This window comes from Chiloscyllium plagiosum, unplaced genomic scaffold (genome assembly GCF_037043375.1).
Source record: "Chiloscyllium plagiosum isolate Xiang-an unplaced genomic scaffold, Cpla_swu_hap1 HiC_scaffold_4, whole genome shotgun sequence".
In the NCBI taxonomy this organism is placed as follows: Eukaryota; Metazoa; Chordata; class Chondrichthyes; order Orectolobiformes; family Hemiscylliidae; genus Chiloscyllium; species Chiloscyllium plagiosum.
Window position 1 is genome coordinate 68,252,989 of NW_028270142.1, and position 24,433 is coordinate 68,277,421.

At 42.8% G+C, this 24,433-nt stretch overlaps 1 protein-coding gene across 1 annotated transcript in view; it reads right to left on the bottom strand.

The window, feature by feature from the left end:
- The window catches only part of cyb5a (cytochrome b5 type A (microsomal)), a 48,517-nt gene extending 36,365 nt beyond the window's left edge, over positions 1-12,152 (bottom strand). The window contains exon 1 of the mRNA XM_043688447.2: positions 11,732-12,152. Within this exon, the coding sequence (XP_043544382.1) occupies positions 11,732-11,857 (126 nt within the window). The 5' untranslated portion in view covers positions 11,858-12,152. The remainder of the gene's footprint in view (positions 1-11,731) is intronic.
- Between the last annotated feature and the right edge of the window lie 12,281 nt (positions 12,153-24,433).

A 24,433-nucleotide genomic window follows, 5' to 3' on the forward strand; every position in this document is an offset into this window, starting at 1 on the left:
TAATACAGGCTTCGTGGGAGAAAAGTTTAGAGTCTCGAAGGAGAAATGTGGGTCTTTCTCAATCTTTGCAGCAATAGTTATCACATCAGTGCCAACTTGTACATCATTGCTAGCACACAATAACTATATCTTGTTCAAGACAAGGGAGTCTCTTGTTAGACAAATAAATGGCTTTCCTTGACCGCACTAAATCAAGTGGGTCCTGTATATATCCAACATAAAAAAAAGAGGATGGTGGCAAACCTACTATATAGTGAGCTTATAGCCTTATACAAGAGGATTAGCAATTGCACATATTCCTCACAAAATAGCATAACTCACATTGGGATATCTGCCATCCCCGTTAACCTCATTTACCCAGGGTATTATTGGGGGCCTAAAAGCACAGTGGTTGTCTTATGTCTGGATGTTTGGACAATTAACCAAAGACCCGAATTCAAATTCTGGATAGGAACCTAAGGATGTTAATAAGAACAAGCAGTAAAAAGCCACCTGGAATCACATGCCTGCTCCACCTTTCAATAAGATCATCTCTGATTCACCTGTGGCCTTGAACTCCGCTTTCTTGCCTGCTCCCTGTAACATTTAATGCCCTCACATCAATAATCTCAGCACAATTAACTTTGCACTGAAGTTATTCAATGAGCTATCCTGCTCAGAAGAAATTCATCCTGATCGGTGCCTAAAAATGAGACACTCCCTTACTTGCAAACTGTTTTCTGGTTTTAGATTCCCTCATAAGGTGAACATCCTTTCAGCATTCACCCTCTCAAGCCCCCTCAAAATGTTATGTTTCACTAAAATCACCTCATTCTAAAAAGGTCTTTAATTCCCCTAACCTTTTCTCATAAGATAGCTTCATCATCTCAGTAATCAATCTATTATACCTTCTCAAAACTACTTCCAATGCAATATTGCTCCTTAATTAAGGAGACCAAATTATAGTGTTCTATGTGATGTCTTGTCAATCCCCTGTACAGGCGCAACAAGATGTTGCTATTTTTATATTCTATCTGCCTTTCAATGAAGCCCAACATTCCATTTGCAACACTGATGACTTGCTGTGTCTACATATTAACTTTGTGCTTCACACAAGGTTACCTTGTCCTGCAGCCTCTCTCTATACAGTATAGTCTGTGTTCCCATTCTTCCTACTAAAGTGGACAAGTTTACATTTTCCAACATTACATACCACCTGCCAATCTTTTGCCCACTCACTTAACCTATCTCTATCCTTTGCAAACTCTTCAGATCCTGCTCATGCATGCTTCCCACCTATCTTTGTATTCATTAGCATATTTGACTGCATTGCATTTGCTCCCTTAATTTAATCCGTTAATAAAACCTGTAGATAACAGAGGGCTCAGCACTGATCCCTGTGGCACCCAGGGCTCGAACTAAACACACACACACCACCACACACAAACATCCCCAGCCTGGAATTTTTTTTTAAAAAGAAAAAGATGCTTAAGTGTCTTTTCTCATTTACTCAAGTTACTTTATTCGGTGATGCAGTCATAAAGGAACATACCTTCAGCATGTGTTTTTTTTTGTTTAGAAATTTTCTTTCTCAAAAACACAAATATCAAATACTACACCCATATTAAATGGTTTAACTTGGAATCAAAGAATCATATCTTGGCATTCAGAATCACAAACTCATACAAGGACTCCGAGGAAAGGCTTTGGACTCAACTGCTAACTCTGCTTTCTCTTCACACATGTTGTCAGACCTACTGTGTTTCTCCAGCAATTTCTGCTTTTGTTTGTTTCAGATCGCCAACATCTACTATTATAGATGATTAGAGTCATACAGGATGGAAATAGAACCTTCAGTTCAACTAGTTCAAACCGACCATGTTCCCAAACTAAACTAGTCCCATTTGTCTGCATTGAGCCTATAACACACCAAACCTTCCCTATTTATGTGCTTATTCAAATGTCTTTTAAGCATTATAATTGTACCTGCAACCATTTCCTCTGGCAGTTCATTCAATACACTAACCACCGTGTGAAAAATGTTGCCACTTATGTCATAGAGTCGCAATGCACGGAAACAGATCCTTTGGTTCAATCGGCCCATGCCAAAAATGATCCAAAGCTAAATTTGTCCCACCTGCCTGATCCTGGCCCATATTCCCGCAAACCTTTCCTATTCATTTATTTATCCAGGTGTCTTTTAAACATTGTAATTATGCCCACATCCACACTTCCTCAGGGAGTTCATTACACACATGAACCATCCTGTGTTAAAAAAAATTGCCCTTCATGTCTTTTTTTAAAATCTCTCTCCTCTCAATTTAAAAATATGCCCCCTAGTTTTGAACTCCCCCATCTGAGGAAAAATACTTATCTATGCCAGTCATGATTTTATAAATCTCTATAAGGTCACCAGTCAACCTCCAACGCTCCAGTGAAAGAAGTCCCAGCCTATCTATATAACTCAAACCCTTCATTCATGGCAACATCCTGGTAAATTTCTTCTGAACCCTCTCCAGCTTAATAATATCCTTCCTATCTATACCAGGGTGACCAGAAGTGGACACGATACTCCAGAAGAGGCCTCACCTAACATCCTATCCCAACTCCTATGCTCAAACAACGGAGCAATGAAGGTAAGTTTGCTAAAAGCCTTCCTAACCATCCTGTCTACATGTGAAGTTCTGTTTTATCTTATAAACTTATTGTAAAATATACAAGAGCATTTTATTTATTATAAACAAATCTCCCACACTCAATTTCAAAAATGAAAACTCTAACTAATTGATAGAAGGTAACTTATGGAGAATGAATCTTACATCTGCAACAACTTTATTGGAATTCAACAGTTCAAAACAATGAACTTGGTCCTCCATTCTGATTTTGATTTTCCTCGTCAAGGCTTTGCCTGTATTTTATTTTCTATGGTTTACTTTCAGTCAGAGCAGATCCTTATTCTGCTATTAACATATATCGAGGACCATGCTTTATGTATTTACTCTAAACCTCAAGAAAGAGACTTTGTGGAGTGCCTCCGAGATGGATTCTTAGAACAACTGGTGCTGGAGCCTACCAGGGAGAAGTCAATTCTGGATCTGATATTGTGCAATGAACCAGAATTGATCAGGGACCTCGAAGTGAAGGAGCCATTGGAAAGTAATACAATAAACTTCAATCTGCAATTTGAGAGGGAGAGGGTACAATCGGAAGTGACAATATTTCAGTAGAATAAAGGGAACTATGGAGCTATGAGGGAGGAGCTGGCCAAAGTTCAATGGTGCAATACCTTAGCAGGGATGACAGTGGAGGAACAATGGCAGATATTTCTGTGTATAATGCAGACGATGCAGGATCATTTCATTCGAAAAAGGAAGAAAGATCCTGGGAGGAGGCATGGGTGGCCATGGCTGACTAGGGACGTTAAGAAACATATAAAGTTAAAAGAGAAAAAAGTATAACATAGCAAAGATAAGTGGGAAAATGGAGGACTAGGAAGCTTTTAAAGAACAACAGAGGATTACTAAGAAGGAAATACGCAGAGAAAAAAAATGAGATACGAAGGTATACTGGCCAAAAATATAAAGGAGGATAGTAAAAGTTTTTTTAGGTATGTGAAAGGCAAAAAAATGGTTAAGATTAAAATTGGCCCTTGAAGACAGAAACGGGAATATATACGGGGAACAAAGAAATGTCAGAAGAATTGAATTGGTACTTCAGATCTGTGTTCACTGGGGAAGCCACAAGCAATCTCCCTGAGGTAACAGTGGCTGAAGAACCCGAACTTAAGGGAATTTATATTTGCCAGGAATTGGTGTTGGAGAGACTGTTAGGTCTGAAGGTTGATAAGTCCCCGGGGCCTGATGGTAGATATAGTGTACCTGGACTTTCAGAAAGCTTTTGATAAAGTCCCATATAGGAGGTTAGTGAGCAAAATTAGGGAGTATGGTATTGGGGGCAAAGTACTAACTTGGACTGAAAGTTGGTTGGCTGACAGGAAACAAAGAGTAGTGATAAACTGCTCCATTTCGGAATGGTAGGCAGTGACCAGTGGGGTACCGCAGGGATCAGTGCGAGGACCGCAGCTTTTTACAATATATATTAATGATATAGAAGATGGTATTAATAATAACTTTAGCAAATTTGCTGATGATACTAAGCTGCGTGGCAGGGTGAAATGTGAGGAGGATGTTAGGAGATTACAGGGTGACCTGGACAGGTTAGGCGAGTGGTCAGCTGCATGGCAGATGCAGTTTAATGTGGATAAATGTATGGTTATCCACTTTAGTGGCAAGAACAGAAAGGCAGATTACTACCTAAATGGAATCAATTAAGGTAAAGGGGCAATACAAAGAGATCTGGGTGTTCTTGTACACCAGTCAATGAAGGTATGCATGCAGGTACAGCAGGTAGTGAAGAAGGCTAATAGCATGCTGGTCTTCATAACAAGAGAGATTGAGTACAGAAGCAAAGAGGTTCTTCTGCAGCTGTACAGGGCCCTGGTGAGACCACACCTGGAGTATTATGTGCAGTTCTGGTCTCCAAATTTGAGGAAAGACATCCTGGCTATTGAGGGAGTGCAGCGTAGGTTCATGAGGTCAATTCCTGGAATGGCAGGACTACCTTACACCGAAAGACTGGAGCGACTGGGCTTGTATACCCTTGAGTTTAGAAGACTGAGAGGGGATCTGATTGAGACATATAAGATTATTAAAGGATTGGACACTCTGGAGGCAGGAAACATGTTTCCGCTGATGGGTGAGTGCCGAACCAGAGGACACAGCTTAAAAATACGGGATAAACAATTTAGGACAGAGATGAGACGAAACTTCTTCACCCAGAAGAAGTGGCTGTGTGGAATGCTCTGCCCCAGAGGGCAGTGGAGGCCCAGTCCCTGGATTCATTTAAGAAAGAGTTGAATAGAGTTCGCAAGGATAGTGGAATCAAGGGTTATGGAGATAAGGCAGGAACACGATACTGATTAAGGATGACCAGCCATGATCATATTGAAAGGTGGTGCAGGCTCGAAGGGCAGAATGGCCTACTCCTGCACCTATTGTCTAAACATTGAGCTAAGGTCAAGGAAGCGGGAATGACATATGTTATTTTATCTCTCCGACCCTCTACCTTATCCTCGACCTTCCCTTTTGCTTCACCATGCACCCATCCCCCTCCAAAAATTAAAATGGTCCACTAGTGTCCTTTTTGAAAGGAGGAAATTGGATGTTCCCCTCTGGTCTGATGGGAGTAAAGAAAAACACCGTACAAGATAAGTACTCCAAAAAATTCTCTAAAGCTGTTATTCAGCAAAAATTAACACAGCTTTTGTTGTCTGCTGACTTCTGGCAGTTGATGCCGTTTCTGTGCAAAACATTGCTGTCAGTATGATATGGTCTGAGTGTTCCCTTTCTGTTATCCTTTGTAACACATACTATAAAGAGAGTGGGGTCAGTTAGTTTCGTTGGTTAGATGGCTGGTTTGTGATGCAGACTGATCCCAATGTGGGCTCAGTTCCCACACTGGCTGAGGTTAGCATGGTGGACTCTAGTTCAAAACATCTCCCCTCACTGGAGATGTGGTGACCCTCAGGTTAAACCATATCCAATTATTTCTCTCTAATGAGACAGCAGCCCTATGGTCCAGAATAACTATGGTGAATGTAAGGACTGGGTTCTTGTGGAGAAAGTTGATTTGAAGTGTATGAACAATACTGCTTACACATCTAGAAGATCTGTTTAGAAATAGTCCATGATCTGTGCTTGCTGGCAATTCTAACTGAAGGCTAGTTAGATTATTCATCCAAAAACTCAGCTATTGTTCTGGTGATCAAGTTTGAAACCCACCACAGCATATGGTGAAATCAACAAAAATATGTGGATGACTACAAAACCATTGTCAATTGTTGGAAAACTCATCTGGTTCAATAATGTCCTTCTGGAGTGGAAATCTGCCATCCTCACCTCATCTGGCTTTTCTGAGACTCCAAGCAATGTTGAGGTGTCAGTGTTGGACTGGGTTGGGCAAAGTTAAAAATTACACAACACCAGATTATAGTCCAACAGGTTTATTTGGAACTTCTAGCTTTCAGAGCACTGCACCTTTGACAAGTAACTAGCTGTTGGACTATAACCTGGTGTTGTGTGATGTTTAACTTTGTCCAAATAATGTGGTTGACTCTTAATTGCCTTCTGAAATGGCCTAGCAAACCACTCACAGAAAATCTCTGAATTCCAACAGCGTGGAAACAGGCTATTCAGCTCAATAAGTCCACACTGACTCTCCAAAGAGCTTCCCATCCAGACTTACCCCCCCTACCCTATCCCTGTAACCCTGCATTTTCCATGGCTAATCCACCTAACCTACACATCCCTGGACACTACAGTCAACTTAGCATGGCCAATCTACCCAAGCTGCACGTCTGTGGACTGTGGGGGAAAAAACCAGAGCACCCAGAGAAAACCCGTGCAGTCACAGGGAGAATGTGCAAACTCCACACAGACAGTTGTCAGAGGCTGGAATTGAATCCAGGTCCCTGGCACTGAGGCAGCAGTACTAACCACTGAGCCACTGTGCTGTCCTCAGTTGTACCAATTGCTATGAAGTTTTGAAGAAGTGAAACAGGAATGGGCCACGTGGCATCCACAACAGCAGAAACAGCCCTGTCAACCCTGCAACGTCATCCTTATTTACTCTTTAGGGATTAGGGCTAAAATTTGAAAAACTGTCTTACTGACTAGTCAAGCAATAGCTTGACAGTCATAGTCATGGAATCATACAACAGACAAAACCATCACCATCCCTGGTATGCCACCAGCAGGACAGAGGTGGTGGCACAGTGATATACAGTCGTGAGAGAGTTGTCTTAGAGTCCTCAACATTGAATTAGAATTAGAATCCCTACAGTGTGGAAACAGGCCCTTCAGCCAACAAGTCCACACCAACCCTCTGAAGAGTAACCCACCCAGACCCATTCCCCTACCTATATTTACGTCTGACTAATGCACCTAGCTTATACATCCCTGAACACTATGGGCAATTTAGCATGGCCAATTCACCTAACCTGCACATCTTTGGATTGTGGGAGGAAACCGGAGCACCCAGAGGAAACCCACGCAGACACGCAAAGAATGTGCAAACTCCCAATGCGGGAATTGAACCTGAGTCCCTGGCACGGTGAGGCAGTAGTGCTAATCACTGAGCCACCATGCCACCCCATTGACTCTGGACCCCATGAACTTTCATTGCTTTAGGTTAAACATGGGAAAGCAAACCACTTACTGATTACTGTCCTCCACAGGTGAATCATGTTGAACAATACTAGGGAATTCAATTTCTGCCATGGAGCAGCAATACTGATTTTAGACTCAATAAACTCAAAGATACATCTGCTAGACTGGTTCTGTGGCAGATGATGAGGGAACTGATAAGAGGGAAAAAATATACTTGACCTCATCCTTACCAATCTGCCAACTGCAAATGCATCTGTCTGTGACAGTATCAGTAATACCACTGCACTGTTCCTTTTGAGATGAAATCCCACTTTCACAATGAGAATACACTCCATCTTCTGTGACACAATCTCTGTGCTAAATGGGACAGACTTCAAACAGAGTTAGCAACTCAAGACTGGGCATCCATGAGACTGCAACACATTCTGCAACCTCATTGCCTGGCATATCCCCCACTCAACCATTACTGTCAAGCCAGGGGATCAACCCTGGTTCAATGGAGTGCAGGAGGGCATGCCGCGGCAGTAGCAGGCATAGCAAAAATGAGGTGTCAACCTAGTGTAGTGACAAAACAGGACTATTTGTATGCCAAATATTATAAGCAGCAAGTGATTCCTATAAGCAAGTCCACCACCAATGAGTTAGATTTAAGCTTTGCACCCTGCCATATCCACTCATGAAAGGTGTTGAACAATGAAACAACTCACTGGAGGAGACGGTTTCACAAACATCTGCATCCTCAAATGATGTAAGAGCCCAACATTACAATGTAAAATATAAGGCTGAAGCATTGCAGGATCTTCAGCCAGAAGTGCCAAGTAGATGATCCATTGTGGCATACTACAGTGGTCCCCATCATTAGACTCTTATTTCCAGATTATTATTGAATTCAAATTCCACCATCTGTCATGTCAGAATTTGAATCCAGGTTCCCAAAACATTATCTGGGTCTCCGAACTAATGGTGTAACAATAATACCACAAGGCCATTGCCTACTCCTGAAGTAAGTCATTTTCAATAATGAGAGAATAAGCAAGCATTAGTAAGACTGGTAAGGATAGGCAACAAATACAGAGTCAAAAGGTATGGCGCTGGAAAAACACAGCCAGTCAGGCAGCATCCGAGGAGCAGGAGAATCAATGTTTCGAGCATAAGCTCTTCATCAGGAATGTGCCCATTCCACAAACAAAGCTGCAACAGGACATTATTTCAATAAGCCAACACACACTGCAGCACTGAGGAACTAAGTAGAGCAGAACAAAATCACCTATACCTTGTATTCAAAAAGAATGAACAGTCTGCCGATTTCTCAGCAACAAACCCAAACAAGCAGACAAAACACATCCAGAAACCGTAGCCACTCTCCCCGACATCAAAGACATCTCTGAAATGACTGCCAGCCTACTCAGACCCATTGGCATCATGGTAGCCCACAAACCTACCACCACACTAAAACAGCAGCTAATGAACTTGAAAGATCCTATACAGACAACAAGCAAAACTAATGTCATTTACAAAATACCATGCAAGGACTGTAACAAACACTACATTGGACAAACAGGCAGAAAACTAGCCACCAGGATACATGATCATCAACTAGCCACAAAACGACATGATCCTCTCTCACTAGTATCCTTACATACAGATAAGGAAGGACACTACTTTGACTGGGACAACACATCCATCCTAGGACAAGCCAAACAGAGACATGCACGAGAATTGCTAGAAGCATGGCATTCCAACCAGTATTCTAACAACAAACACATCAAGTTAGACCCTATCTACCACCCTCTGAGAAAAAGAACAGGAATATGAGGGGCATGGATAGGGTAAATAGGCAAAGTCTTTTCCTGGGGTTGGGGAGTCCAAACTAGAGCGCATAGGTTTAGGGTGAGAGGGGAAAGATATAAAAGAGACCTAAGGGGCAACATTTTCACACAGAGGGTGGTACGTGTATGGAATGAGCGGCCAGAGGAAGTGATGGAGGCTAGTACAATTGCAACATTTAAGAGGCATTTGGATGGGTATATGAATAAGAAGGGTTTGGACGGATATGGGCCAGGTACTAGCAGGTGGGACTACATTGGGTTCGGATACCTGTTTGGCATGGATTGGTTGGACCAAAGGCTCTGTTTCCATGCTGTACATCTCTATGACTATGCCATCACCAACCCAAAGAAACCCAAACATATAAACAGAAGGCAGGAATTATCAGCAGTGCTTCACCCAGAGGCCCACTGAAGATGTTACCTAGTATGGTGACGAAACGTCTGGAAATGAACCTTCCAGCTCAGTGAACAAACCTACATCCAGAACCTCAACCTGAGCTACAAATCTTCTCAAAACTCGCAGCCCATTCCAGCTCAAATCCCACAAAAATGTAAAGTCTTCAGATTTCTCTCCTATTCTTGAATTAGAAATAAAATATACATTAAATAAAGACTTTCTAACAGCACTTCATGACTTCTGACATCTTCTCAGAGGCTATAGTCATGTTGCCAGATTTGTCTACACAAACTTACAAAACAAGTCACTGGAGATTGTGAAATACCACACAGTACCCAATATCAATATTACACTGGCACAATGAAAACAACCTTCTGGTTTCATCGTTAATCAGATAGAGAATACATGACTCAGGACTTGATACAGGCTGCATATGACAAAAATGCTGCGCTTTTCCAGCAACACATTTCCATCTATGACAAAAATAGCCCAGTTCCTTTATGGAGGTGAATTACTGACTGACAACTCACGCTATGGTTCACTCAAGTTCAAAGGTCACTTTAGAGGTTACATTCAGGCAGTACAGTAGCTCAGTGGTTAGCACTGCTGCCTCACAGTGCTAGGGACCTGGGTTCGATTCCAGCCTCGGGCGACTGTCTGTGTGGGGTTTGCACATTCTCCTAGTGTCTGTGTAGGTTTCCTCTGGGTGCTCTGGTTTCCTCCCACAATCCAAAGATGTGCAGGTCAGGTGAATTGGCCATGTTAAATTGCCCATAGTGTTAGGTGCATTAGTCAGAGGGAAATGGGTCTGGGTCGGTTACTCTTCGCAGGGTCAATGTGGACTTATTGGGCTGAAGGGCCAGTTTCCACACTATATGGAATCTAATCTAATTGTCTGAGAGTTACCTACTTCCATAGACATGGAAATGAAAGTGGATGCATATTTCCGGGAAAAGATTTGTGAATAACTATGACATTAGAAGTAATTAAGCAGGTAACTTTTCTCACAGTAGTAATAACCGTTAACAGAATTATACAAACAAATATCAAAATATAACATTAGACAGGATGGCATTTTTATGTTCACTTTTTCAATACAGTACTTTGTTTTTTTTAATTTAAAAGGCCCAAGATTAAATATAGTATTACTTCTAAATGCATACATATAAAATGCCAGTATAATATTTGTAAGGAATTCAAATTATGAAAAATATAGCCCTTCTGGAATTAGTATATATTTATTTCAACTGTTTAAAGTTTGAGTGGTCACACAAATGCTGCAAGTCACCATCTGAATGTAGTGACTGAATGTAATAGGTGCTTTTAGGGGAATTTCAGAGTAAGTTCATGCTTGATGATATGTGCAAAACAAAAATTAAACTACTCTCATAAAACCCAAACAAAAATCCATTGAGTCAGGCAGGACACACCATATCTAGTTGTCCATTATAAAAATGCAAAAACAATAACAATTAGGGCCTGTGTAGCCTGTTAGCTTCCCTTCCTTGGAACTGGCAAGCCTCAAGCAATGAATGCCATTTGTGAAAAAGTCTATTACAAGCCTGGGGGTGAAGGGGAAAGAGAGTCATCCCTGAGCTTAGCGATATGTTGATCAGATGGGAGAAACAGGTGTTTCCTGACAAGGGTGTGAAGGCAGAGGATGGAGGGCTTTATTCTCAAAGATTTGGGAGAGTTACTGCTTTGAAAAAATTGTTTATGCCAGTCCCTAATTCCTATTTTCCACAAAATCCTAAATGAAACAGATAGGGCAAATTCTGCAGTAAATTACATGTAATCTCAGATAATTCAAAAGCCAGACATTGGTGTAGAGGGCAGGTCTCATACCCCAAAATGAACAGGTACACCAGATTTTCAACGGATGCCCTCAGATCTGAAAACTTTTTTTCATTTCTAACAGAATAGAAAAAGGCAACATCTTTACTTACAGAAACAAACGTTAAAACAAAGGTCTGTGCACAGATCTATACAAGGAAAAACAACTGTGGAACTTTGCTGCAGTAACAAGGGATTCTGCCACATGACTTGGCCAGGTTTAAGGTCGAGGAATAAAGTCCAGGAGAGGTCACAAACTCTCATGCATCTTTGCAAGTGTCACGTAACATTCCAAAAAAGGCTTCTTAAAGTCAAGAGAAAACCAGGATATGTTTTACAAACGTTTTGATTTTGTGCTATGAAGAGGGAATTATTTATGTACGGTTGGGTGAGAGGCTCTTACACGAATGAACTAGATGAAGCGAAGAACTATTTCAAAGCGATCGGAGAGTTTGAAACAACCATACCTCCTCCAAGAACTTGGTCACATCGTAGATTTTATCGTGAATATGGATCCAGGCACTGTTACCGCTGCTATGCCGCTTCAGTTCTTCCAGCCGGTAGTACTTAACTTCTTCCTTGTTCTCAGCCATGTTGCAAGCAACTCAAGGACCAGCTGAATGCGAGCTCAACCCACAGCTCACTCATTCACATTCTCAGCCCCAGTCCCGCCCTCTCACTGCTTCATTGGCGGCTCGACCTATCACTCAGCAAACCCTACAATGCTCGCCTTTCCAATCCGAACAGTAAAGCCCGACGTAGCGTTCGGCAGAAGCTTGTCAATGATCTCGGCCGGGAGAACGCCTATATGTTCAGGAGACACTCTTCCTTTATTAACCGAGGCAGAAAATAGAATATCGGAGTAGGGAGGTTGAAAGAGGACTGTGATAGAGCACGCTCTCAACGCGAACAGCTTTGTTGCCAAGATCGTGGTTACCTAATATCACAGGATATAAAGGACTGTAGTTCCTGGGAGTGCGCTTTTGTTACCAGCTGTTGTTCCAGTGTTCGGTTTCACGTAACCAAACAATGATGTCAACTTTCGCCGAATTCCAGTCTTATCAGATCGTTTATGATCTCACTGAATGGAGGAGCAGACTCGATGGGCTGCATACTGTAGTTCATGTCCACTTCCACGTAGAAATGGTCCCGCAAGAGACTTCTGTGTAACTCAGATGACATGTAGCTATTAAGTACTACGTAAGAAGCCTTTTCCCTTCAACAAGACCAACCCCGTGCTATACTGTTCTATTATATTCCAAGTCTTCCCGAAGACTGTGGACATCTTCTCCATTTGGTATCAGCAGTGACTTACACTAAGATCAACAAGGTGGATTGATGATACTGGCTGTATTCAAACCATCTCAGATTGTTCAGGTGTACAACCACAACATCTACCATACAGGGAGGGAAGGTTAGCTTCATTTGCAATGCAGAGTGATGCCTACATTGTGGGCCCAACCCTGTATTGGCTGAGGTCAGCATGATGATGCTGCCTACTCAAATTTGCTCCTTCTAAAAGACATGGTAACCCTCAAATTTAATTTACCACCAGTAGTCTCACATGAGAGAGCAGCCCTCTGGAGGTACGGTGACTTTATTAGTGTGGCCCAGTTAAAAGCACTCTTCCTCTAGCGTCTGAAGGTTAGGTGTTCAAATCCACACTCCAGAAATGTGACCAGGGGAAAATCTAGGCTGATGCTCCAGTGGAATAATAAAGTGAGAGCTCTGTTCATGGGCAATGCACATGTAGAAATATTGTCTGCCAACTAATTCGATGGTTGCATGACTAGATGGATAAGTTGTCCGACTTTGGGATGGTTTGTGATATTATCAGAAGTTTGAAAGTTTAAGTTCTGCTTTTGGAGCTGAAATCTGGACTGTGTTCAGAATGAAGCCATTTCCCTCTCTCCTTATTTTGTGGGCTTTGTGACACTGTGGTAATGTCACTACCTCTGAGCCAAAATGCCCAGATTCAAGACCCCCCCCCCCCACTTAAAAAGTATGTTATAATATCTCCAAACAGGTTGATTCTCATAGGTGATTTGGTTTGCAATGCAGAGTAATGCTATCAGTATAGGTTCAATTCCTGCACTAGCTGAGTTTACTACGAACAACTTTCCTTCTTAACCTCTCCCCTTGCCTGGGGTACGGTGATGCTCAAGTTAAACTACCACCAGCTGTCTCTCTGTCTCTCTAATGAGAAAACAGCCTTATTGTCCAGTAGAATTATAGTAATTTTGCCTTGTGGCACAGTGGATAGTATCCTGCCTCTGAGCCAGAAGTTTTGGGTTCAAGTCCCATTCTAGGACAAATTTATTTGTTAAATTCATAACTTAGTGAAACAGGCTAAGCAACAATCTGCAATTCCTTCCAACAGTCAACTGTGTGATAGAAAGAAAGTTGAGGACTCTTCCACCAGAATCTATACCTTCAGGCTACAAAAAGAGGACAAAATGAACAACTTCACCTGATTTTTACACTCAAGCAACCCTCCGGTCTCAAACATTCACACAAATTGGTGATATTTTAACTTTAGTGTTAGAGAAACACAGAGTCAGAGAGTCATCGAGATGTACAGCATGGAAACAGACCCTTCGGTCCAACCCATCCATGCCGACCAGATATCCCAACCCAATCCAGTCCCACCTGCCAGCACCTGGCCCATATCCCTCCAAGCCCTTCCTTTTCATATACCTATCCAAATGCCTTTTAAATGTTGCAATTGTACCAGCCTCCACCACTTTCTTTGGAAGCTTATTCCATACACATACCACCCTCTCTGTGTGAAAAAGTTGCCCCTTAGGTCCCTTTTATATCTTTCCCCTCTCACCCTAAACCTATGCCGTCTAGTTTTGGACTCCCCGACCCCAGGGAAAAGACTTTGTGTATTTATCCTATCCATGCTCCTCATAATTTTGTAAACCTCTACAAGGTCACCCCTTAGCCTCCGACACTCCGGTAAAATAGCCCCAGCCTGTTCAGCCTCTCCCTATAGCTCAAATCCTCCAACCCTGGCAACATCCTTGTAAATCTTTTCTGAACCCTTTCAAGTTTCACAACATCTTTCCCATAGGAAGGAGACCAGAATTGCACGCAATATTCCAACAGTGGCCTAACCAATGTGCTGTACAGCCACAACATGACCTCCCAACTCCTGTACTCAATACTCTGACCAATAAAGGAAAGCATACCAAACGCCTTCTTCACTATCCTATCACACAGTTGACTATTGGAAGGAATTGCAGATTGATTCTTAGCCTGTTGCACTAACTTATGAATTTAATTTGAATCAATTTGACCTAGAATGGGACTTGAACCCAAAACGTTTGGCTCAGAGGCATGATACTACCCACTGTGCCACAAGGCAAAACTATTATAATTCTATCCTATCTACCTGCAACTCCACTTTCAAGGAGCTACGAACCTGCACTCCAAGGTCTCTTTGTTCAGTAACACTCCCTAGGACTTTACCATTAAGAGTTTACGTCCTGCTAAGATTTGCTTTCCCAAAATGCAGCATCTCGCATTTATCTGAATTAAACTCCATCTACCACTTCTCAGCCCATTGGCACATCTGGTCAAGATCCTGTTGTAATCTGAAGTTACCCTCTTCGCTGTCCACTACACCTCCAATTTTGGTGTCATCTGCAAACTTACTAACTATACCTCTTATGCTCATTTCCGGTTCTATTTCCTCAGAGGATGGTCGATGGGGTCCAAATCGATGTGTTTATTGGTGGAGTTCCAGTTAGAATGCCGGGCCTCTGGGATTCTCATGGTGTTTCTGTATACCTTGTCCTAGGATGGATGTTTTGTCCCAGTCTCCAGAACTCCATCAATAAACACATCGACTTGGACCTCATCAACCATCCTCCGAGAAAAAGAACCAGAAATGATATCACCCACCTTTAGAAACCAAGACACATAAATAGAAAGCGGGACATAACACCAGTGCTTCACCAGAGGCTCACTGATGATGTTACCAAGTATGGTGACAAAACATCTGAAAACAAACCTCAAGCTCAGTGAGCAAACTTACAACTATAACCTCAACCTGAGCTACAAACTTTCTCAAAAATCACAAACTGTAGAAGTTTTTGTAGGTACTGCAGAGGTTTCAGGTTAATGGGTCACCTGCATTATTAAGGGGAAAGTGAGGCCTGTATGTTAGAATGGCATACACTTGAACCATGCTGAAGCCTGTGTTCCAGCAAGCCAGATAACTGCCAAAGTACAGAGGGCCAAGGGATTAAATTTGTAAAAAAAAAATGTTGTGGTAAACTAAAGAGCAGAGACAAGGCAAAAGAGAAATGGGAGATGATAAACAGATCGTGATAGGAAAGGTCAGAGAATACATATAAGACTGAATCAACAGATAAAGCCAACGGTTACAAAAATAATTAAAGCACAAAATGAAAGGATCTGGGTCTGAATTCATTTGGCACAATAAACTAAATGGATCAACTGAGAAGGTAAATAGAAATAATTAAATAGGATCTGGTAACCATTATGAACATGGTTGCAGAATGACATTGGTTGAACCCATATATTGAAGTATACTTACATTTAGGAAGGACAGAAACTAGGAAAAGATGGAGGAATGTCACTGTTAATTAAAAATTAAAAATCACACAACACCAGATTATAGTCCACAGGTTTAATTGGAAGCACACTAGCTTTCGGAACGCCGCTCCTTCATCACCCTAGTCCTGGTCTCCCCAACCCAAGAAAAACACCTTGTCTATTTACCCTATCCATGCCCCTCACGATTTTATAAACCTCAGTAACGTCACCCCTCAGCCTCTGATACTGCAGAGAATACAGCCCCAGCCTATTCAACCACTCCCTTTAGCTTCGACCCTCCAACCCTGGTAACATCCCTGTAAATTGTTTCTGAACCCTTTCAAGTTTCACAACATCCTTGATAGGAATGAGACCAGAATTGCACATATTTCAAAAGTGGCCTAACCAATGGCCTGTACAGCTGCAACATGACCTCCCAACGCCTATACTTGATGCTCTGACCAATAAAAGAAAGCATACCAAACGCCTTCATCACAAACCCATCTACCTGCAATTCAACTTTCAAGGAGCTATGAACCTGCACTCCAAGGTTCAGCAACACTCTCCAGCACCTTACCATTAAGTATATAAGTCCTACCCTGATTTGCCTTTCCAAAATGCAGCACCTCATATTTATCTAAATTAAACTCCGTCTGCCACTTGTTCCATTGGCTCAATCTGATCAAGATCCCATTGTACTCTGAGGTAACCTTCTTCACTATCCATTACACCTCCAATTTTGGTGTCATCTGCAAACTAACTAACTATACCTCCTATGTTCATATCCAAATCATTTATATAAATGATGAAAAGCAGTGGACCCAGCATCGATCTTTGTGGCATGCCACTGGTCACAGGCCTCCAGTCCGAAAGGCAACTCTCTACTAACACCCTGTCTTCTACCTTTGAGCTGGTTCTGTATCCAAATGGCTCATTCTCCCTGTATTCTATGTGATCTAACCTTGCTAACCAGTCTACCATGAGGAACCTTGTCAAACGCCTTACTGAAGTCCGCATAGATCACATCCACCACTCTGCCCTCATCAGTCCTCTTTGTTAGTTCTTCAAAAAAACTCAATCAAATTAATAAGACATGATTTTCCATGCACAAAGCCATGTGGACTATCTCTAATCGATCCTTGCCTTTCCAAGTACATGTAATCCTGTCCCTCAGGATTCCCTCCAACAATTTGCCCACTACCGATGTGAGGCTCACCAGTCTATAGTTTCCTGGCTTTTCCTTACCACCTTTCTTAAATAGTGGCACCAGTCTTCCAACACCACACTTGTGACCATCGATGATAGTAATATCTCAGCAAGAGGCCCAGCAGTCACTTCCCTAGCTTCCAACAGAGTTCTGCAGTGCAGCTGATCAGGTCCTGGGAATTTATCCATTTTTACACGTTTTAAGACATTCAGCACCTCCTCCTCTGTAATATAGATGTTTTTCAAGATGTCACCATTTATTTCCCCACATCCTATGTCTTTCATGTCCTTCTCAACATTAAACACTGATGTGAAATATTTGTTTTGTATCTGCCCACCTCCTGCGGTTCCATACATAGGCTGGCTTGCAGATCTTTGAAGGGCCCAATTCTCTCCCTAGTTACCGTTTTGTCCTTAATGTATTTATAAAAGCCCTTTGGATTCACCTTAACCCTATTTGCCAAAGCTATCTCATGTCCCCTTTTTGCGCTCCTGATTTCCCTCTTAAGCATGTTCCTACTGCTTGTATACTCTAAGGATTCACTCAATCTCTGCTGTCTATACCTGACATATGCTTCCTCTTTTCCTTGATCAAAACCTCAATTTCTCTAATCATCCAGCATTCCTTACACCTACCAGCCCTTGTCTTTCACCCTAACAGGAACACACTGTCTCTGGACTCTTTTTATCTCATTTTTGAAGGCTTCCCATTTCCAGTCATCCCTTGACCTGCAAATATCTGCCCCCAATCAACTTTTGAAACTTGGAGCATAAAGGAACCAAAATTGGAGGTGTACTGGACAGCAAAGAAGGTTACCTCAGATTACAACGGGATCTTGATCAGATGGGCCAATGGGCTGAGAAGTAGCAGGTGGAGTTTAATTTAGATAAATGAGAGGTGCTGCATTTTGGGAAAGCAAATCTTAGCAGGATCTATACACCTAATGGTAAGGTCCTAGGGAGTGTTGCTGAACAAAGAGACCTTGGATTACTCCTTGAAAGCAAATTTGCAGGTAGATAGGATACTGAAGAAGGCATTTGGTATGTCTTCCTTTATTGGTCGGAGTATGGAGTACAGGAGTTGGGAGGTCATGTTGCGGCTGTACAGGACATTGGTTATGCAACTTTTGAAATATTTCGTGCAATTCTGGTCACCTTCCTAACAGAAGGATGTTGTGAAACTTGAAAGGGTTTAGAAGAGATTTACAAGGTTGGAGGATTTGAGCTATAGGGAGAGGTTGAATAGCCTAGGGCTGTTTTCCCTGGAGCGTCAGAGGCTGGGGGTGACCTTATACAGGTTTATAAGATCATGAGGGGCATGGGTAGGATAAATAAACAAAGTCTCTTCCCTGGCGTGGGGGAGTCCAGACCTAGAGGGCATAGGCTTAGGGTGAAAGGGGAAAGATATAAAAGAGACCCAAGGAGCAACTTTTTCACGCAACTTTTTCATTTAAAAGGCATCTGGATTTGGTATATGAATAGGAAGGGTTTGGAGGGATATGGGCTGGGTGCTGGCAGGTGGGACCAGATTGGTTTGGGATATCTTGTTGGCATGGACAAGTTGGACTGAAGGGTCTGTTTCCGTGCTGTACATTTCCATGACTCCATAACATGGACATCACTAGCAAGGTGAGTATTTATAGCTCATCCCTAATTGAGAACTGAGAGTCAATTACATTGCTGTGGGTCTGGAGTTACATAAAATCTGTGTCTATTGTCCTGCTCCACACTGCTACCTGAGCAGCGCCCTGAAAGCGAATGCTTCCAAATAAACCTGTTTGACTATAACCTGGTGTTTTGTGATTTTTACTTTGTTCACCCCTGTCCAACACTGGCTCCTCCACATTATCTTTAAAACATTGAAGAGGTAATAATACTGAAGGGGTTTAAAGCTGCATACTAATATTTTAACATACTTCAAAAGTACTTTAAAACATTTCAAGAAAATGTAAGAGCCCTTAAATACATGACAAAAAGTTAAACGACAAAATCAACATTGAAGAATACAAATAGTAAGGCTTGCATATTAGGTTCCATTGTCTGTTAAGTTTAAAATGCCTCTTGCCTCTCTCAAAAGCAACCCTGCACATCATTCTGCAGTGGTAATTGAGGCTGTTATTGTCTACCAGTTTATTTACACGCAATGGGGATGAGCAACAGCCTTCAAAAGTGCCATGACTCTCTGGGTGGTGATGAACATCCTCTGAGTAGCATTTGAGAGGAGTACTTGACGTAAAGACTTCAAACAAACCTCATCCCAATTTTCACATATGGCCCTAAATTGGTACAGTAGAAAAAGGGGCAGCCTTGAATTCTGTTCTTCATTTAATGTTCTCCTGTTCACTCACTGGCTCTGGAAGGTCACTGCTGAAAAGGAACATTTTATCAGAGAAGAAAGAATGTATTTTGGCTAGCAGTCAATTTTATAGTTGCAAAAACACACTTAAGAGTCATTCACCTTCTAGATTTGGCTGCATCCTCCAGACTAGTTTGTTAAGTCTGTTTCTACTGTTATTTTATAACAATTGTGTATTTCGTTGTAGTAATTAATGGTTAAAGAGAAACATAGATCACTGTAACAAAGTTTAAATATTTAGAGTCGTAGAGATGTACAGCACTGAAACAGACCCTTCGGTCAACTCATCCAAGAGAACCAGATATCTGAAATTAATCTAGGTCCATTTGGCCCATATCCCTCTAACCCCTTCATATTCATATACTCATCCAAATGCCTTTTAAATCATTTTATTGTACCTATAATGTTAAAAGATTAAATGGGAATATCTTTCTGGACATTAATGCAATATTAAAGAGTTAGACTGCAAAACTGAACATTCTGGAGGTGGGTGGGGATGACATTCTGTCTCACAAAAAGCATGCAGAATGCAGATGACTATCCATTGTAATTTACACTTCATTTAGACAGTCATTTGCTATTACTCCCCTGCTATTGTCAAGTTAAACTATAATTCAATCTCTTCCATCCAGAGAAGCTTTCTGGTCAGAGGTATGTCATCCCTCGTTGTCTTGGGGCCTCACGGAGTCAGGAAATCATCTGCATAACGATTCCCCAGGATTAGGGCATTAGCATTTGCATTATCTCTGAGGATGATCTCATCCTGTCATTGTCCCTGGGGTAACATGTCACTGTGAGTGACTGGAGGTTGTCTTGAGTGGCATGTGACAATGCGGGAGTGGCCAGAGCATCTGTAGCATTGCCAACTGATTTGTATAAAGGGAATGTATTTTCTTTGTTTGCGGTCTCTCTTCTGATTCGACTTTGCACACCCACAAGGAGTTTCAGAGAGGTTACCTAGTTTGTATAAGCTTTATTAAACTTTAACAGTTTGCAGAAGTCGGTGTGAGTGATTTGCATCTTGTGTGCAAAACCTCGGGAAAAGAACCTAACATATGATGGCAGCGGTGGGATTCCAACATAAACAAGACTTTCCAAGTTGACTGAATAAGCGATCATCTGAGTATTGGTTGCATGAGACAGAAGGACCCACAAGGTAAGCTTCACCTTGATCTATCCCTCTCTCTGTCTAAACCTACCATTTATTCAACCCCTCGTCTCCTTGAGAAAGTCTATAGCCTGAAAACTTGTCTTTAAACATTTTGACTAAAGGGTAATGCTGAACTATAGATCATATTTAGTGCACTAGAAAATAGACAGGAAGGCTCAGAAACAGGGTAGAACTTAAAAAATGCAAAAGATAGGGACACCTGGGCTCACCAAGTGATAACAGGATGCTGTAAGACAATGAAGAACATTTGCGTTAGCATCGGTGAATCTGTGTGAACAGGACATCAAGTGATAACATTCACAGCAGTTCCCTTATGAAATTAATGGCAGTGTTCGATTCTGATCCTGCAACGAAACTCGGTACTATCAAAAACTTTGTAATTAATGGTCAGATGCTGCCAATTATAATGGATTCTTATTACCCCTTACAAGTGGGGCAGACACAGAGAGATAAAAAGAAGTATACATATTAATATATATTAACATGGGGCAAGCGTTAGGTAAGTCAGGGGCTGGAAACCTTTTGTATTGACGATACTGAGATGACCCCCAGAACGAGAAAAGGTTCAGGCGTCTCTCAGGATGCTTAAATAAGAAATTGGGCAGTGAAATCTGGCCATTAGGAGGGACGTGGGACATAGAGAAATGTTTAAAGGCCGAAAAGGCAATCTGGAAGCGCAATGCAGGCACTCAGTGGAAAACTTCAATTACTGCGTGGTGAAAAGCGGCTCAGGAATTAAAAGACAAATCTAAGCAGAGTAGCTAGGAGAACAGCACATGCCAGAGAGGGATTAAATTATGTGATAGTGAGGGTAACCATAAGCCTTGGGCAGTGTTGAAGACTCAGCGCAAGGACTATGATCTAAATGTGAGAAACCAGGAAAAGTTAAAAGGCACTAGACAGACTAATGTACCAGGGTAAAAATGCCAAACCCAACTACCGGCCGAGAGCAAAACGGACATACGTCCGGACATCTGATCTGATGTTGTTCCAAATTGATGACATTGATGAGCAGGAGGAGGATTGGCAAATACCTGCTAGCTCCCCGCTTGCCGCCTTGTAGTACACCCTTCTACACCTGCTAGCGATGTGATACCCAAACCAAAATCCACCGGCCCACCACCACCCCCACCATATCCTTCACTGCTGCCTGTTCTCCCGCGCTCTAAACCTTGACCATGGGGAAGTCCCAAACCCCCATGTCCTGACCAGACCCAGGCTCCTGAAAGCTTCGCTGACCTAGTCACTTTTAGGACTTAATCCAACACTAAAAAAAGACAGAGACAGGCCCTTTTCAGACACACAGAGAACAGGGCACATTATCCTATAACCCTGGCACAGACAGCGGTAGCGGGCAGGATAGGCCCCACTATTACAACCCCGAGAGGTCTCCAATGGAATTGCTAACCCTGGTCCGCCTAACTGAAACAGAACAGGCAACACTGCCCATAAACGCGAACAGAGAAAGTTCCCTACCCAGACAGTTCCTAACCCAAACCCTGGTGCAGGGGAAGAGGCCACCATAGAAGTTTACTCCCCTGGAAATTCCAAGAGATGTGCTTGATCATGTCCCACACCCCCAACCAAAAGACGAGTCCAGAGGATTTCATTGATTATGTTCCAGGCACAATTCAAATGTATCAAGCCACACCTCTGGACCTCTTTAGTCTGTGCTGCACGGCTTTGACCCCAAGTGGGTGGCACGGTGGCACAGTGGTTAGCACTGTTGCCTCACAGCACCAGAGACCCAGGCTCAATTCCCTCCTCAAGCAACTGTCTGTGTGGAGTTTGCACATTCTCCCAGTGTCTGCATGGGTTTCCTCCGGGTGCTCTGGTTTCCTCCCACAATCCAAAAATGTGCAGGTTAGGTAAATTGCCCGTAGTGTTAGATGAAGGGGTAAATGTAGAGGAATTGGTCAAGGTGGGTTGCTCTTCGGAGGGTCGGTGTGGACTTGTTGGGCCGAAGGGCCTGTTTCCACACTGTAAGCAATCTAATCTAAGTGAGGGGTCTGGTGGAAAACCCAGTTGGGGGTTACAATGATTGAGAGGCCTTTTCCAGAGCCGTTCCCCAGCCTGGGGACCAAATCCAGATGACTGGAGGTGCTCTCCAGAGATCCCTGCAACAACCGATTGATATAACTAGGGCATTGGAGTGCTGCCCAAAGCAGGAAGAGACTGGTTCAGACTTTTGGGATTGGCTTTGCTCCACATATCCCCTGCATAGATGGAGTGTACTTACTTATAACGTAGGAAATCCCTCACCCCAGTTTAACTCCCCACTATTACAATGTATCCCAGAGGGGGTAGCTGCTGCTATTAGAACCAGTGATAATGGATTGGCCGGAATACACCCATCAACAAATGAGAAGAGCACTCACTTATTACTGGCATAGTCCTAAAGACCATAAACAGGCAACAGTCAAGTATGAAATGATACAGCGCCCCTCCCATCTTTCCCCTCACAAAGATTCTAATGTCCCTGTTGCAGGCCCTGACGCCCTCAGGAACCACCCAATGGAACCCCACCATTGTCCCCAGGGGTATGTTGACGAATATGACCATGTAAAACCAATGACTGCAGATGCTGGAAACCAGGGTCTAGATTAGAGTGGTGCACAGCACAGCAGTTCGGGCAGCATCCGAGGAGCAGTAAAATCAACATTTTGGGCAAAAGCCCTTCATCAGGAATACAGGCAGAGAGCCTGAAGGGTGGAGAGATAGATGAGAGGAGGGTGGAGGTGGGGAGAAAGTAGCATAGAGTACATGTATATGCCACTAACCCAAATGGCTCCAGTGCACTTTTTCATTGTTTCCCTTACACCCCTCCATCCCCTTTCCACAACTACCACAGTCACCCCTGACCCCGTGGTGGTCCGCCCCCATAAACAATGACACTGCCAAAGCAGACCTATTTTCACTGTAGTGCGGATAGTCATTGGCAGCGTGACTACTCACTATTGCACCCCAGGCAGGGGGCGGGTTTGCTATGCTGGAGATCCCTTCCCAGCCTGACCAACCCCCCCCTTCTGCTTTACCCAATCCTGACTAAAGACCCTGAGGATGAACCGGTAGTGAGCTTGACTGTCGAGGGTAAAGAAATCCCCTTCATGATTGATACCAGCACCTCCGCCTCAACACTTGAGACCTCCTGTGTGCACCAACATGGATTTGGACTCTCTCACAGCTCTATGCACCTTAGTTGTCTAACTGGACAGGAAAGGCAGTTGTCCCCCAACAGAACATGGTTCAGTTTGACCCCCATACCTGTACTGTCCAATATATTCAAACCCCTAATTTAGGCATTAACCTAGCAGAGAGGGATTTGTGGTGTGCCCTTCAGGCCGAGATTCTCTGCCTTGTTGAGGGCATTACAATGAGACATAATTCTACCAAGAGACAGTTCTGGATCTATTGCACCCCCCAATGGTGGGCTGTCGAATTACAGCCAAAGGATTTTACCACTCCTCTACAAGTTCCTGGTCCCCAGCCACGTAATCCTTTGTTACAATTTCACTGAGCCTCCACTGAGCTGACAGCCACCTTTGCCCCCTTCCTAAAGTCCATTGTCACTATTACTGTAATGGGACACATTGAAGGTGAACATGGATCCGCCCTCTTAGTAAATGTTCCTCTCCACCTCTGGCATCAACCAGGGTTGGTTTCTCCTCACATTGCTTTGTAGCCCTCGTTTACAGATAAGGTAAAGGCCCTGGGATTTTTAGTACTGCAATTACAGCAACAGTCGGCCCCATTTTCACTGATCACACCCAACACCTTACACAAACTCAACTTAGCCGTTATGAGGTTGCCCTTCTTAACTACCCCCTTCTGACCTTCTCATACTGCTGGACTGTTAACACGGCGACTTTA